Consider the following 17,205-nt stretch of genomic DNA (forward strand, 5'->3'; position numbering starts at 1 on the left):
TAAATAGATATATGGAAAATTTACTAGAAACACAAGAAGGAAAACAGACCTAGAAAAAACCGTTCCTCTTGAACAGGTTACAGATTGGAACATGACAAATTGTGTTCACAACACTATGAAGCCATTGTTTGCTCCAAGTTAGCAACAGATTCAATGATTAAAATGAAAATAATTAACTCCCATCTTCCAGCATACATCCTGAAATTGGATATCAACATGATAAACATCTTTATGTTTATCAGGCACGGCATATCTACCTAAAGTATAAGGTTACCTCAGATCAGCATTGGTGAATGAATAAACAACAAGGACCAAGACTGCCTGTGTAAATATACTGATTGTTATTTGGCATAAAAGTGAAGGTTTTTCTAGTAATACAATGAGTGTGACTTTTAACTACTGATTCCTTTTTCTCTTCTGAGAAACTGGTGAGAGATAGCTGACAATCTTGGGGTTCTGGGAGGTGCGAGGAGGTGGGCGGACTGGCGTGCGAGGAGATGGGCAGACTGGAGTGCGAGGAGGTGAGCGGACTGGAGTGCGAGGAGGTGGGCGGACTGGAGTGCGAGGAGGTGGGCAGACTGGAGTGCAAAGAGGTGGGAGGACAGGAGTGAACGGAAGTGGGCGGACTGGAGTGCAAGGAGATGGGCGGTCTGGAGTGCAAAGAGGTGGTTGGACTGGCGTGCAAGGAGATGGGCAGACTGGAGTGCGAGGAGGTGGGCGGACTGGAGTGCGAGGAGGTGGGCGGACTGGAGTGCGAGGAGGTGGGCGGACTGGCATGCGAGGAGATGGACAGACTGGAGTGCGAGGAGGTGGGCAGACTGGAGTGCGAGGAGGTGGGCGGACTGGAGTGCAAGGAGATGGGCTGACTGGAGTGCGACGAGATGGGTGGACTGGAGTGCAGTTTGGCTCCTCATGAATAAGCCAAGGGCTTCATGTTGCAAACATAAGCTGTACCTGTAAACAGGCACACACGCCACCTCCCTGAAACAAGGATGAGCAATAATTCAAATGTAAAAATGCAGGTCCTATGCTTTGTGAAGGTACAAATACGCAGTATTGAACATTTAGTTCATTTATACCAACCAACTCAGCCAATGATCCCCACATGTAGACCATTGAAAACTGGCTCTGGAAGATTTAAATATTTTTCAGTCCTCCTACCAGCCTGTTTGATAGACCCCTGGCTCAATGTATCACATGAATGATATCCTTCTTTCCCAGTTTTAGCATGAAACCTGCCTGCCGAGCAGCACACATCGACAGGGTGCTAATGAGAGCTGGGTGCTCCAATGATCTAGGTATCGTGCCATCACCAATGGATCCAACATGGAAGATGGCCATTTCTTACAAATAGTACAGAGCAGGCCTTTGTATCAACTAGTGCCCAGAAGGATCCCACGCATGGGATTTGCTGAAGTTTGCCAATTACAACCACCAAATGTGACCTTAAAATATCACACAGTGAGCCAGCGTTATTTTAAGTGTTTGTGGGATGCCTGGCAGAAAACATTTGTTTGGAGAAATGAGTCTCCTGGTTTATAAGCTGTCTAAGGGGCTTTTCATAACTGTTGACTAAACATAAGTTCTAAACAGCATTTTTTACCAGGGTTGCTGACCCCATGCTGTGCTGTTTTTAACATATGACTGGGTCCAAGAATGTGAGGTGGAGACTCCATGCTGCAGAAGGAAAGAGTTATAATGGTTAGCTGTTGACAAATGGTCGGCTGTAGAGCCTAACTCCTGGAAAACAGCAGGCTATACTGGCAACATGCTGGCATTAATGCAGACAACTTGCTGTGAACAATGAGCCATAAAAGTTACACCCTGGCAAATGAAGGGTTTAAAGTCTACACCTTAAATGCAACTGTCACAATGGTTTGTCTGTTTGTCTGTATGTAAAAATGTGGGTCAGACACTGTTTCTATGAGACAGTTACATTTTTACCATGAATAGTTCGCTAAGAGAGGCCAGCGAGGATGGAATTTTCCAGTTAGCAGGGTTTCCGGTCCCGCCACCCAGTCAGTGAGAATGAACCCCTGCCAATCAAAGCGATCCTTACACAGTAATTTCCTGATTCGAGGAGCATTAATTGGCTGAAGACTGGATTACCAAACTGTATTTGAGCAGAAGTTCCATTTCAAAGAGCTGCCAGTCACTCTGGATTGATCAGTGGCTTTGTCATTCCAACAGCATCAGTGGCCAAGACTTGGACTACAAGCAATCCTCGGAATTTAAGGCTTGGAGTTTGGGAGCAGGTAAGTATTTGTGGTAGAGGGAGTGTTAGTGATGGAGAACAGGGGCCCTTAACTAAATACCTAACCTGTTCCTGGCTGAGATGCGTGCAGCATGATCTCCCAAGCATTACCACTAACTCCTGAACTCTTCACACACCAACTTTAAAATCGAGGGTAGGTGAAAATCTGACTGTATTTGCAGCCAAATATTTAAACTCTTAAAGGCCTCAATTTGTGTGTGATTGAGTGAGCTGCCTCCCATAGAATTGTACATAGGTCATGGGCAGGAGGAGTGATGGATTGCTGGAGAATTTTACAGGACCCAACCTTGAAACCAACCAATGAAGGACTGTTAAATTCACCGCCCCCACCCCCACCCCCTCACTCCCAGTCTAGGCAAATGCCATGAAGTAACAGTGAAACAAATGAGAAAACAAGAGCGAAGTTGTTTGTTCTGGGTGGGCTGATATCTAAGGACACACATACAGTTTCATTGGAGAAGTATCAGTTTGACGGACTTTGCTAGCCTACATAGCCCTCAGTCAAACACACTAAATAACTGGTTACTTGCTGATAAAGAAAAATGACCTGAATATCATTTTAAGAATGAACACTCCAGTTAGCAAAGTGAAAGACTGTGGATGTTGGAAATCTGAAACAAGCACAGACATGCTGGAGAAACTCAGCAGGCCTGGTGGCATTGGTGGAAAGAGGGGCATAATTAATGTTTTCAGTCTGATATGAGTTGCAAAGAAGCATCATATTGGATTTGAAGCACTAACTCTGTTTCTTTCGCCGCAGATACTGCCAGACTGCCTGAGTTTCTCCAGTATTTTATGTTTTCCTTTGCGTTAGAAACCTGTTCACAAAAGTACAAACTTTTTTTTCCCCTCTGGTGTTGAGCCCCTGTGGGCTGGTTTCCCCAAAGCTCAACAGTTTTGTAATCTACATTCTCCATTTATGGTGCTTCAGTAAAAACATGCGTTTTTAAGCACCTGTTGAATGTGCAATTACAAGATTTATTCAGTGACTGAACTGCCACTGAAATGTACAAATCCAAATTGAATCAGGTTGCTGAGGGAGAACCTGGGCAAAGCTTCCTTATTAATGATGTTGTCTGGTGTTCCTGAAGAACAAGAGAGATCGAGAAGGGATGTGTGCTATTCTCCACAGGCATTCCTTCCAGAATTCAGTAAAGAATTGCTTGGGGAATGAAAATGAAAGCCAATGGGCCAGTGAAGAAGTTAAAATCTAGAAGCACTTAGTGCATGAATGTCTGTTCCGTTGATGAATACATTCCCCTCTGCATTATTCAAATAACTAATGCTTCAGCACCTACCAGAACAATAAGTGTGAGTAAGCCATTAACTACATTATTGTTTATAATCTTAATGACTACTAGCAACAAGAACATACCATGGCAATCCAAGATTAAACTGTTTCTCATTATAGTCACCTGACCAGAAGGATTTGTTTAACAACAAAATAAAGTTATGAATAGCATAATATATTGTTTTGTTCCCTTGTTTCCCTAAACACTTTTACAATGTTTTTATTTTGAAATACAAGTGTTAATAATTTTAACTGGGGAGGGATGGAAAATAACTCAGCCCAATTTTAACCGGTTGAATTAGTATTAATAAATGTGCAGCCATAACCCTAGTGATGACTGATTATTGACCATGCAATATTGCCATGAACATATGCCATTTGAAATTTAAAAAGTGTAAAGGAGTATTAACAAAACAAATTTCTTTTAGCATACTTCCAATGTATTTACATTTGAAAATCAGTAAGGGCCTAGTCTCCTTTATCTGAATGTAGCCATTATTCAACAGAAGTCACCAAATGGCCACAGCCAAGGCTATGATTATACTGTTGCAAACACAAATGGTAATTTTAGCAACAAATGTCTTACACACAGTGCCGATAAATGTACTTGCAAACAAACATTTACCACCTTTTCATGGTGCAAACTCTTGTTGCTTCCTCTTTCCCAAAGCAGAGTTCTGATCTGAACTAAACACTATCTTAGTGCAGCCTTCAGATTATTATCCGATAGTTGCAACTAGTACTTTGACTTCATCAGAATGATAGCAGAGGATGGCACACAGAGGATCTGCCCCCCTACAATCCTTCCAGAATCTGGTTGGGTGTTGCTTACGCATGCTCATTATTGATTGGGCTATGTCACTGTTGCCGTTAGAATGGTCATTCCATTGGTCAAACAGACCATGAGGATGGCACACAACCTCACACAATGCTGATGGTATTTTCATGTTGTGTATGACACGTTGAACATTTCAAAATCCACTGGAGCAAGTTTAATCTCACAATTCATGGATATTTGTTCAAATTCAATGTTATTAAAACAATTAGCAACCAATGCCTCTGATTATTTTGTAAGGGATATGGAGAGTTGTAAACTGTTCCAACTTCTGGATATATATTTTTACAAAAATCTAAGATTATAGGTTATACCTTTAATATCACATATCATGAAATCAGCATTTTTCCTTACAATGTGAGAGGATCATGACATTTCAGGCAAGCAATTACAGTTATAAAGGCATCTTGCTTAACCTCAGACCACAGTATACCATATTGTGTATTTAAATTGATAGTTTAGGATGTAATGAAAGCTCAATTATTGTTTCTTTATTTATGTCCGGTGCTCCATTGCCAAAGGTTTGGAAATGATGTGAACCAGAAGTGTGTCTTCCTTTCCAGAAATTAAAATTTCCTGCAGTATCTACAGAATGTAGCATCTTGATGAACATGCCTCCGAAAACCATTATCAAAAGGAGATTAATTGATTATTCATCTAATTTCTGTTTGTTTGGATCCTGTTTAGAGTTTTTGAGAAGATTTGTGGCTCAGGTTGTGGATGAGGTTGCAGACTTGCTTGCCGAGCCAGTGTGATTGATTGCAGACGTTTCATCAACCTAGTCAGTGTGCCTCTGGTGAAGCGTTGGCGTTCTGTCCTGCTTGTTTTTTACATGCCTTGGTTTGCTGGGGTGCTCGGTATTACTTCCAGTTTTGTTCTTCAGTGGTTTTAATTTAGGTCCAGTTCAATGTATTTGTTGACAGAATTCCGGGTGGAATGCCAGGCCTCCAAGAATTCTCTCGGGTGTCTCTGTTTGGCTTGTGCTATTATGGATGTGTTGTCCCAGTTAAATTCGTGCCCTTCTTTGTCCATGTGTAGTGAGGCAATTGAGAATTGGTCATGTCTCTTGGTGGCTAGTTGGTGCCCATGTGTCCTTACTGTCAGTTATCTTCCAGTTTGGCCTATGTAAAGTTTCTCACAGTCCTTGAATAGTATTTTGTATATTACATTAGTTTTACTAGTTGTGAGTATGGGGTCCTTTCCATTCGTCAGTAGCTGTCACAGGGTGGTTGTTGGTTTGTGAGCTACCCTGATACCTCGGGGGCCTGGGTAGTCTAGTGGTCATCTCTGATATGTCCCTAATATATGGTAGGGTGACTAGTGTGCCTGGCCATGTTGTGTCTTCTTCTTGTGGTCTGTCATGGAGGTAACAGTGGATTGTGCTTTTTGGGTATCCATTCCTTTTAAAAACTCCATGTAAGTGCTCCTGTTTTGCTTTGTGTAATTCCGGGTTGCTGTGTGTTGTGGCGATGTTACCCAGCAGGGTGACGAAACATCTGCAATCAAACACATCAGCTTGGTGAGCAAATCTGCAACTTTGGACCCTGTTACATGCAAACTGATGCTTGTATTTTTCTACATAACATACATTGTAATTAATTGAATAAAAAGTGCTATGATATGTCTCTGTCAAAGATATTTGTGAAGATATATAAATGTGCACATCAGAAAGTCAGAGTCAGAGAGTCAAACAGCATGGAAACAGACCCTTCAGTCCAACCAGTCCATGCCAACCATAGTCTCAAACTAAACTAGTCCCAACTGTCTGTGCTTGGCCCATAACCCTCCAAACATTTCTTATTAACGTACTTATCTAAATGTCTTTTAAATGTTGTAACTGTACTTGCATCCACCGCTTCCTCTGGAAATTCATTCCACACACGAACAACTCTCTGTGTAAAAATGTTGTCTCTCATGTTTTCTTTAACTCTTTACCCTCTCATCTTAAAAAGATGTCCCCTAGTCTTGAAATTTCTCCACCCTAGGGAAAAGACATCTGCTATTCACCTTATCTATATCCTTTATGATTTTATAAACCTCTATTAAGATCACCTCTCTACTTCCTACCCTTCTGTGAAAAAAGTCCCAGCCTATCCAGCCTCTCCTTATAACTCAAACCTTCCATAACATCCTGGTAAATCTCTTCTAAATCCTCTCCAGCTGAATAATTTCCTTCCCATAACACATGGATCAGAAAAGGTCACAGTTACTCTAGTTCAGGCCTCACCAACTTGCAGTACAACCTCAACATAACATCCCAACTCCTATACCCAAAGGCCTGAGTGATGAAGGCAAGCATGCTTAATGCCTTCTTAACCACCCTATCTATATGAGATGCAAACTTCAAAGAACTATATCCCTGAAGCCCTCGGTCTCTCTGTTCTACAACACTATCCAAGCCCCTACTTTTACTTGTATAAGTTTTCCCTTCGTTTGCTTTACCAAAAAGCAATAGCTCCCAATTATCCAAATTAAATTCCATCTGCCACTGTTCAGCCCATTGACCCAATTGATGAAGATCTCTTTGTAATCTTAGATAACCTTCTTCACTGTCCGCTGTACTACCAATCTTTGTCATCTGCAAACATACTAACCATACCTTCTTTATTCTCATTAAAATCCTTTATATAAATGGCAATCAAAAGTGGACCCAGCACTGATCCCAATGGAACACCACTGGTCATAGGCTTCCAGTCCAAAAAAACAACCCTCCACCATCACTGTCTGTCTCTTGCCATGAAGCCAATTTTGTATCCAATTGGCAAGCTCACCCTGAATCCCATGGTATCTAACTTTACTAATTAGTCTACCATGCGGAACCTTGTCAAAAGCTTTAGTAAAGTATATACAGAGTCTTTACTTCAGAAATTGTAACAAGTAAAAGCCCTTTATTGAATTTCGCCTGGAATTAATTGCTAAAGCCAGCAGGAAAATTCCAACATCCCAACTAATTCGGAAAGCCCCAAGTGTTTCCAAATAAAGGCCGTAAATTTCTGACAACAATGTCTGCTTTGAATTGAAAGAACAGCTGAGACTGAAAGATTTGCAATGTATAAAGGGTCCTGTCAGCTTGAATTCTAAGTAAGCAGCATATTTCACTGGTCAGAACATATGAAAAGGAAGTAAGAATTCACTAATATTTTAAATGAGCAAATTCAAATCACATAGTACATTTTGAATGGAAGGCATGTTTGAATGAACTTTGATTAAGTTAACATAATTTGAGTTAAATGACATCAAATTTACTTCCTTGAGTAGCTTTGTGTTGAACAGTTTGTTTATGGAATCCCTAAATACCATGGATAATGGATAATTTAATGCCTTCAGGGAAATTAGTAAATCAGATTTTTTTGCTGAAACTTAAAATTCAAGCTGCTGTGGAATTTGAACTCATGTCTCCATATCATTAACCCACGTTTCTGCATTACTAGCACAGAAACGTAAGCATTCTGCTCACTGTAGCTGACATAAGCAACATTTCATCTGTAAATACACTCCAAAACAATGGTAACTTCCTGGTCAAGGTGTCAAAGGCCATTGGTATCATCTGATAATAGCTGCCATTCTAACATCAAACCTTTCAGTAAAAGATGGTCAGGTTTCATTGCAAGTGGCTATAGTACCTAAAACTGTCTTTAAATACCATAAATCATTACGAGAATAAATAATTTCGCTTATGCATCACCTACCCCCCATAGGATGCCCCACAGGTTGTAATGTATTGTAATGAGGGAGATACAGCAGCCAGTTTGTAAGTAGTGAACTCTCATAGCCTGCATTGAGATACTGAGCAGATGGTGTATCTTCATGAAGTTGGTTGTGTAGTAAATATTAGTCTGAACATTGGGAATATCCTTGAACATCACATGGTGCTCTTCAGAGGGTCATGACAGTCTGGAAAAGTTCCTACTGAATTCAAAGCCACAACTGTGTGAATTTTGAGAAACTTTACATTAAAACATCTCACAAGCGGCTTGTTAGAAAAATGCAGGAATCCAGTATGAGGAGGATAAAGCAGCGTGAATGTAAAGTAGAGTGATGAATAGAAAACAAAGAGCAAGAGTAAAAGGTTGGTTTTGGAGAGTGCTGTAATGTGGTGCTAGATTCATGTTTACTCCGGACACAAAGTTTGCATCTCAATACAGAGAACTCAAATCTGCTGATGACCCTGAGGCATGAGGTTTGGCAGACAAGTAAGGAGGACAGTAAAGAACGATGCTGATAAATTAGAAAATGCAAGGAAGATGGCAAGGAGAGTTTAAAATGGCTAAGCTCAACAAGAGTATTGTTTCAATACAAGATTCAACAGATTTGATTGAGTGTCCAGGACTTTGAATGTCCCTAAAAAGTGTGTGAGCCTTGGTAAAGAGGGCCTTTGGCATGTGCCTGGGGAAACTCGTACTGGGGAGAGACTTGACAGAGACCCACAGAGTATTGCAGCATGGAAAGATGCCCTTCAGCCCATCTGTAATGTTCTATGTTCTATGTAAGTCTACACTGGTCATCAAGCACCGATCCTCTCTAATCCAGCTGGGTAGATTTGTAGGCCACAGTATTTCAAGCGTTCACTCAAATATTTCTTAAATGTGATAGATCCCACTTCTACCACTGAGTTCTAGATACCACCTACTGAGTGAAAACATCTGTCCTTAAAATCCTTTTAAACCTTCGGTCCCTCTTCTTAAATCTACGGCCCCTAATTGTTGACACTTTTACTGAGGAAAAATGTTTATTCCTATCAATCCTATCTATGTCCTTCAGAATTCTGTTGATCTCAATCAGATCCCACTCAGCCTTCTCTGATCTAAGGAAAACAGCCCTAGTCAATGTAGTCTGTCTTCATAGCTGGAGCACTCCAGCCAGGACAACATCCTGGTCAATCTCCTGTGCACCCTCTCCAAAGCAATCACATCCTTCCTATGGTGCGGCAACCAGAACTGCTCATAGTACCCCAGGTGTGGCCTAACTAATGTTACGTTACAGCTCCATCCTAACTTTCTTGCTCTTGTATGTTGTGCCTTGACTAATAATGGTAAATATACCTTCTTAACTATCTTATCAACCTGTCCTGCTGCAAAGATCTATATGCATGCTCACCAAGGTCCTGCTGATCATCTGAACTTCACAGGGTCCTACCATTCATCATGTCCTCCCTTGCCTTTGTAGTCCTCTCAAAATGCATGACCTTACACTTCTCAGAATTAAACTCCCTCTGACCAGCTCATCTGTATCGTCCTGTAGACTAAAGCTTTCCTCTTCATGAGAGACCAGATCACTTGCCTTTAAATCAAAGAAGGCTATCAGGAGATTAATTCTTCTGAGTTTATTAAAATTAAGAACATTCATCAAGTGTATGGATAAGACTGTTTCCTTTGGCTGAAGAGTCAATGATGAGAGCTTTTCAAGATAATATTATCATTGAGGAAGTGAGGGGAGGGGTTAGGCGCAATTTCTCAAAAAGTGAGTTGCAAGTGTAAAGGATTCCTTGCCACAGAGATTGGTTTAAGCAAAGACCACTTCATTTTCAGGGAAATTTGTATAGATGTTAAAAGCAGAAAAAGATACAGAGATACTAGAACTAGGGCTCACAGTTTAAAAATAAGGGGTCACCCATTCAAAACAGAGGGGATTTTTTTCTCAGAGGGTTTTAAGCTCTTGGAATTTCCTTCCTCAAAAGATAGTGGATGCAGAAACTTTCATATCTTTAAGGCAGGGGTAGATAGATTCTTAACTACTGAGCGGATGTAAGATTATGGGAGAAGCAGGATTGTAGAGTTGAAGTTAAAATCTGATGAGCCACAATCTTATCTAATGGTGAGCAGGCTTGAAGGGCCAAGTGCCTACTTTTCGTCCTCATTCTTTTACTAGGTGGGACCTGGGCAATGATACTAATTTAGCCCTCACAAAGAGCTGGCACAGATTCAGTGGGTGGCAAATTCCCATGTACTTCTGGATGCTAATGGTGGAAATAAACGTGAGTCCTGAGCTGGCACTGACCAGCAGTGTGACAGGCAACATGACCTCCCATGATACAGTGCCCTAACTGCCCAGCTTCTCCTTTTGCAATCTGATGGGTGACTGGGTATAATCAAAAAAGAGATTGATACATGTTTAGAAACATCAAGGGGTATGGAAAGAAAGCAGGAACGTGCCAGTGACATAGAGCATAAGCCATGATCATTCTGACTGATGGAGCAGGTTTGAAGGGCTAAATGGCCTCCTCCTGCTCCTAATTTCATTTTAAGCTAAAGTATTTAATTTGTTGATTTTTATTATTCACTTGTAGAACATAGGCATCACTGCCTGATCAGCATTTACGGTTAATCCCAAGTTGCCCTTGAGAAGATGGTGGTAAGCTGCCTTCCGAGAATCACTGCCATCCAAATGCTGCAGGTTGGCCCTGAGGGAAGGGAATTCCAGGAATTTTACCCAGCGACATTGAAGAAACAGTGATATGTTTCCAAGTCAGGAAGGTGACTGGCTTGGAGGGGAACTTGATGGTGGCAGTGTTTCCATATATCTGCTGCCCTTATCCTTCTAGCTGAAAGTGGTCGTAGGTTTGGAAGGTACAGCCAAAGGATCTTTGGTGCATTTCTACATCTTTTTGATACTACACACTGCTGCTTCTGAGCATCGGTGGTGCAGGGTGTGGATGTGATGTCAATTAAGCAGGCTTCTTTGTCCTGGACAGTGTCAAGCTCCTTGAGTGTTGTTGCACCGATCCAGAAAAGTGGGGAGCATTCTCTCACACTCCTGACTTGTGCCTTGTAAATGGTGGACAGGCTTTGGGGAGTCAGGAGGTGAGTTCCTTGTCTCAGTATTCTAAGCCTCTAACCTGCTCTTGTAACCACAGTGTTTATGTGGTGAGTTTAGTTGAGTTTTTGGTCAATGGCAACCTCAGCGATTCTGCTAGGATGGATTCAGTGATGGTAACACCAATGAATATCAATGGGCAGGGGTTAGGATTGTCTCTTATTAGAGACGGTCATTGACTGGTATTTGTGGCACAGATGTTACTTGTCAATTGTAAACCCAAGCCTAGGTATTGCCTACATCTTGTTATTTTGAACATGGCGTTGCTTCACTATCTGAGGAGTTGCAAATGGTGCTGAACATTGTGCAATCACCGACAAACATCCCCACTTCTGACCTTATGATGGAGGGAAGGTCATTGATGAGGCAGACGAAGATGGTTGGGCCTAGGACACTACCCTGAGCAACTCCTACAGAAATGTCCTGGAGCTGAGATGATTGACCTCCAACAACCACAACTATGTGCCAAGCATGACTCCAGGTAGCAGGAGGTTTGTTCCCCATACCCATTGATTCCACATCTGGAGTTCCTTGATGCCACATTAAGTTAAAGCAGACTTGAATGTCAAGGACTGTCAATCTCACCTCACCTCTGGAATTCAGCTCTTTTCTCAATGTTAAAACCAAGGCTGTAATGTGGTCAGGAGCTGAGTTGGCCCTGGCAGTACGCAAACTGGGTATCACTGAGCAGGTGCTGCTTGACAGCACTATTGATGACACCTTCCATCGTTTTACTGATGATCAAGAGTAGAATGGTAGTGCAATAATTGGTCAGGTTGGATTTATCCTGCCTTTTGTGTACAGAATGTACCTGGGCAATGTTTCACGTTGTCAGGTAGATGCCAGTATTGTAACTGTACTGGAAGAGCTTGGCTAGTGGAGTGGCAGGTTCTGGCTCACAAGTCTTCAGTACGATTTTCTGAATGTTGGTAGGGCCCAGATCTTTTGCAGTCTCTGCTGCCTCCAACTGTTTCTTGATATCACATGGAGTGAATTGAATTGGCTGAAAAATGGCATCTGTGATGCTGCGGACCACTGGAGGACTTACTCCTCCAATAAGTTGTTCACTTATCCACCACCATTCGCGACTGGATGTGGCAGGACTGCAGAGCTTAGATCTAATCCATTGATTGTGGGATCTCTTTGCTCTGCCTCTCACTTGCTGCTGTTGCTGTTTGGCGTGCAAGTCATCCTATCTGGTAGTTTCACTAGGGTTGACACCACATTTTTTAGGTATGCCTGGTGCTGCTCCTGGCATGCCCTCCTGCACTCTCCATTGAACTAGTGCTGATCTTCAACTCTGATGAAGAGTTATCTCAACTCAAGACATTAGCTTGCTCTTTCTCCATGGATGCTGCTGACCCACTATGATTTCCAGCATTTTTTTTTCAGTATTGATCCTCTGGTTTGATTGGAATGGTTGCATGCGGGATATTCTGAGTCATAAGGTTACAGATTGCACTGGAGTTCACTTCTGCTGCTGTTGACAGCCCACAGTGCCTCATGGATACCCAGTCTGGTGCTGCTAAATCCTGCACAAGGACTGTGTGATGGCCACTCTTATTGATACAGTCATGGACAGAAGCATCTATGGCTGGCAGATTGGTAAGGATGAGGCCAAGCATATGTTTCCTCCTTGTTTGTTCCCCCACCACCTGTTACAGAATCAGTCCAGCAGCTATGTCCTTTAGGGCACCACCAGCGCAATCAGTAGTACTGCTGCCAAGTCACCGAAATGGTGGACATTGAAATTCCCCACCCAGAGCACATTTCCCACCCTTGCCACCCTCAGTGCTTTCTCCAAGTGATGTTCAATGTTGAGGGGTACTGATTTATCAGCCAAGGGAAGATGGTACATAATCAGCAGTAAGTCTTCTTGAAGCCATGAAACTTTATGCCATTGTTTACAACTCCCTGGGCAACTCCCTTCCAACTATATGCCACTGTGCTGGGTCTGTTCTGCCGATGGTGATGGTGGTGTCTGGGACACAATCCAATTCACAGAACCATATCTTGCCGATAATGTAGGCTGTTGCTTGATTTATCTGTGAGGCAGCTCTTCCAGTAGTGGCACTAGCCCCCTGATGTTAGTAGGGAGGCCTTTGCAGGGTTGACAGAGCAGTTTCTGCCATTGTCTCTTCCAGTGCCTAAGTCAATGCCAGGTGGTCTGTCCAGTTTCAATTCTTTTTGAGACTTTGTAGTGATTGATATAACTGAGTGGCTTGCTAGGTCATTTCAAAGGACAGTTATGATTCAACCACATTGTCGAGGGTCTGGAATCACATCTAGGCCAGACCTGGTGAGGATGGCAGATTTCCTTCCCTAAAGGATCATTAATGAGCCAGATAGGTTTTTCCAATAATCAGTAATGATTTCATCAGTAGAGTGACACCATAAAATACAGTGTGAATATATGATTGAAAATAGAATTGAGGATTATAAGGATATGTCCAGGGATTTAATTCATATGGAGTTGTTATATCAAAATTGATAACAAATCAAATTTGAATAAATTAAAGACTTGCATTATTTTTGCGTCATTCATGACCTTAGGGAGTATCAACGGGCTTTCTAGTCAATAAATACTTAACATGTAGTCACTGTTATAATGTAGGAAACGCAGCAGTCAATTAGCAAACAGCAAATTCCCACAAACAGCTATGTGATGATGGCCAGATAATCTGTTTTTGGTGATGTTAGTTGAGGGATAACTAGCAGTCTGGACACAATGAAGAATTTCCATGCTTCTCCTCAAAAATCAGGGCTTGGAAACGATTATAACCATGTAAGGGACCAGATGGTACCTCGTCTTTTGCAAACCATAGTATTTCAGGCAATATAACACTCTCTCAGTAATTAGTCCATTGTCCATCAAATTTAATATGTTCAAACATCTGAGCTCATTCTTGAACCCATGTCTAATTGGCTCTGAGATGTGGGTACGGCTACTAAATTAATATCTGAAAGTTAGATAGACACATTGGAATTTTCGTTCATTTACTTTGATGAGATGAAGGGCTCTGTACAGAAAGTATAAAATAGGGGTAGCAGTCAGCCATTCAGATCTTTGAGGCTGCTCCCCCTTTGAATATGATTGTGGTTTATCATTTAACTCAGCATCCCATTTTTGCTTTGTCCTTACACCCTTTGATTCCATTAGCCTTAAGAATTATACCTAACTCCTTCCTGAGAACATTCAACGTTTTGGCCTCAACCCTTTTCCGTGGCTGAGAGTTCTACATGCTCATCAATCCCTGGGTTGAAGAAATTTCTCCTCAACTCAATCCTGAATGACTTATCCTGTATCTTTAGATTAGCTTTAGATGTTAACTTTCCTCAAGACAGTTTTGGAGAATTATGATACGGAAGACTTCCATACAATCTACAAAACAAACAAGATGGATCACTAAATGGTCTTTCTTATTCCATGTATTGTTCTTCTTCGAACCATAGAATCCCAACAGTGCAGAAAGAGGCCATTCAGTCCAGTGAGTCTGCACTGACTCTCTGAAGAGCATGCCACCCAGACTTATCCCTGTAACCCTATATTTTCCATGGATAATCCACCTAGCCTGCACATCTCTGGACACTACAAGGTCATTTAGCATGGCCAATCCACCTAACCCACACATCTTTGGACTACGGGAGGAAACCCACGCAGACACAGGGAGAACGTGAAAACGCCACACACCTGAAGCTGGAATTGAACCTGTGTACCTCATAATGTCAGGCAACAATATGGAACACTTAACCACTGCACCGCCCAATAAGCTTTTTTATAACAGGGAATAAAATAAAAACAAACTAGTATGTATATCAGTGCTTTTCATATTACAGGCCTTCCCAAAATAGCTTTAGAAGTCTAATCATAAATATTTCCCACACAAGAGACCATTTGGGCCATTGCGGCTATATTAGCCAGACTTTGTAACGTTCGTCCACGTGACAGTTGAATTGCACAGAAAGATCCCACTAGAGCACTGACATAGATAAGTTTTGTTTTACTGGTTTTGGGTAAGAGAGAAATTTCTGGTGGGACGTTGAAGGAATCCCCTGCCCTACTTTCGATTTGTAACCTGAGGTCTTTCTCGTCCACCTGAGCAGAGAGAACGAAACGATTGGAAGTGTAACATCAGCTGATAAGGCGCTGTCATCAGCGTTGGCTTACTGCTTGCTGTCGACTGCACCCTCCAACCATGACAAGGCAGCATTTTATCAATCCTGCACGGAAAATATCAACCTAGTTCACGTGTTTGAGTCTCTGGAGTAAGGAAATGGAACGGCAATCTCCTGTTTCAGAACTGAGATTGCTAACCCCTGAACCGAGGCTCTATGGGAAGTGACTTTAACTCAGTTTGAATTCAGTGCTCAAATCTGAGCCAGTTTCCACTGCTAGAGTTTACTGTCTGAGATTGAAGTGCACCCATTGCGTTTTTTCTTCATTTTAACTGAAAATTAATACTTAAACGGTGACGGCTCAGTGGAAACAGTTCATTTTTTAAAAAAAAACTGCATTTGTAGCAAATAGTTCAAACACTGTGATCAATCTGTTCCATAGCAGGAAGTGAGCTAATGATCAAACTGCTCTGTACAAGGTGCAAATTGTCCTCATAAAATAAATCTCTTTTAGCTTTTTCAATGGAAAGTACGACAGGAACATTCGCACACAGTTACATTTCACACTTTCCTACTGTCGCAACTGTTCTGATAGCTTCTGGTTGTAAATGATTTCTTTTTAGAAAATAAACTTGTTGCCAATATCTTGCAAACTCTCTTCCCATCTTCTTTCCCCCCACCCCCAGTAATCCCTTCGGAAAAAGCAGTAAGGGTGGAGTCACGGCGTCAGATCCGCTGGCTAGCTTCTCTCTCGGTTTGTGTGTATGTGTGAGAGAGAGATGTGCAATATTAATGTGTGGGAGTAGTTTTTCCTGAACTTGCACCAGGTTACTGCTTAAAGTGTGTGGCATGTAGTCACCATTGAGTTTGATCTGCATGTTTTTTTTGAAAAGGAAACTAACTCTTTGAAACATTCACCGTTAATTATGAATCGGTTTCTGTTTTAAAGCTACCTCCAGTTTTTTTTAAACATTTTCTATTTTATCGCCTGCTGTACGGTTGATTCCTGAGACTATTCACTAACTGCATTTGTCCAAGCAGCGTTCTCTCCTTACTGCCCCCGCCGCCACTTCTTATTTTTGCCGTTGGGGTGAGGTTTTTTTTCTTGTACTAACCATGAGGAATTTCCGCAGACCGAAGTTCATGAGTTCACCCAGCCTCAGCGACCTGGGAAAGAGCGAGCAAGCAACGTTGGATGAGCGGGGGACCCAGCAGCGACGCGCCGGCTCCAACGCCACCTGGAACAGGTAAAGTCTACATGCAGCTTCGCACACCCCCCCCCCCCCCCCCCCCCCGGCTCACTGTCACAGTTTACAAGTGCATCTTACTCTCCTGTGATGATGCTCGCTAGCTCCTAGTTTGAAACTGAACCACTGCATTGCATGTTAGTTTATGTAGATCAAAACTCTCCGTTCAGATAAGTTTGCGATCTGCAATGGGTGCCTGTTTTTAACATTATTAAATATCAAGGCTACAGTAACTTTGGGGAGAGAAACAGTTAATATTCTGAACCCGTTCTGACTCTTCACTGAAGAATGGGCAGTTCAAAAAAATCAGATGCTTCTCTCTCCACAGAAGCTGTGTTACTGTTTCTCTTTCATTAGATTTCTAACATCCACCCGTTTTGATTTGGCTCTCCTGTCCGGAAGTTGCCTGGATTTAAATACACTGCTTGTCTACACGCACTGAGGTCAATATTGGGCTGGACGTTTCCAAATTTCAGGTTGCCTCGCCAAACGGACTCTTGCCATTCAGTGGGCAGCGTGATGCCACTGCTATCAGTGGCCTCCCGTTGAAGCTGGAGACGAGAGAGTGTCTCCGTGTTGGAGCACTCTTAAAAGTTCAGGTACACTTTGTTTAGCTTGGGCAGGCTCC

The 17,205-nt window shown here is 42.1% G+C and overlaps 1 protein-coding gene and 1 long non-coding RNA gene across 7 annotated transcripts in view; one reads left to right on the top strand and one right to left on the bottom strand.

Annotated features, from left to right (window-relative positions):
- prr5b (proline rich 5b (renal)) overlaps positions 1-17,205 on the top strand; it is a 106,752-nt gene that overhangs the window by 21,905 nt on the left and 67,642 nt on the right. For 2 of the 6 annotated variants that reach the window (XM_048548559.2, XM_048548556.2), the window contains exon 2: positions 16,464-16,577. In XM_048548559.2, the coding sequence (XP_048404516.2) occupies positions 16,474-16,577 (104 nt within the window). In that variant the 5' untranslated portion in view covers positions 16,464-16,473. Of the gene's footprint in view, positions 1-2,237; positions 2,256-16,050; positions 16,578-17,205 lie in introns of those variants that run through there. The other 4 variants (XM_048548563.2, XM_048548561.2, XM_048548560.2 and 1 more) reach the window with 4 other exon arrangements.
- LOC132210704 (uncharacterized) lies at positions 4,703-16,569 on the bottom strand. The gene is made up of 2 exons (XR_009446875.1): positions 16,446-16,569; positions 4,703-5,897 (listed from the first exon to the last, which is right to left on the bottom strand). It is a non-coding gene; the product is annotated as an uncharacterized LOC132210704 (long non-coding RNA).

The sequence above is a fragment of the Stegostoma tigrinum genome, chromosome 18 (genome assembly GCF_030684315.1).
Source record: "Stegostoma tigrinum isolate sSteTig4 chromosome 18, sSteTig4.hap1, whole genome shotgun sequence".
Lineage (NCBI taxonomy): Eukaryota > Metazoa > Chordata > Chondrichthyes > Orectolobiformes > Stegostomatidae > Stegostoma > Stegostoma tigrinum.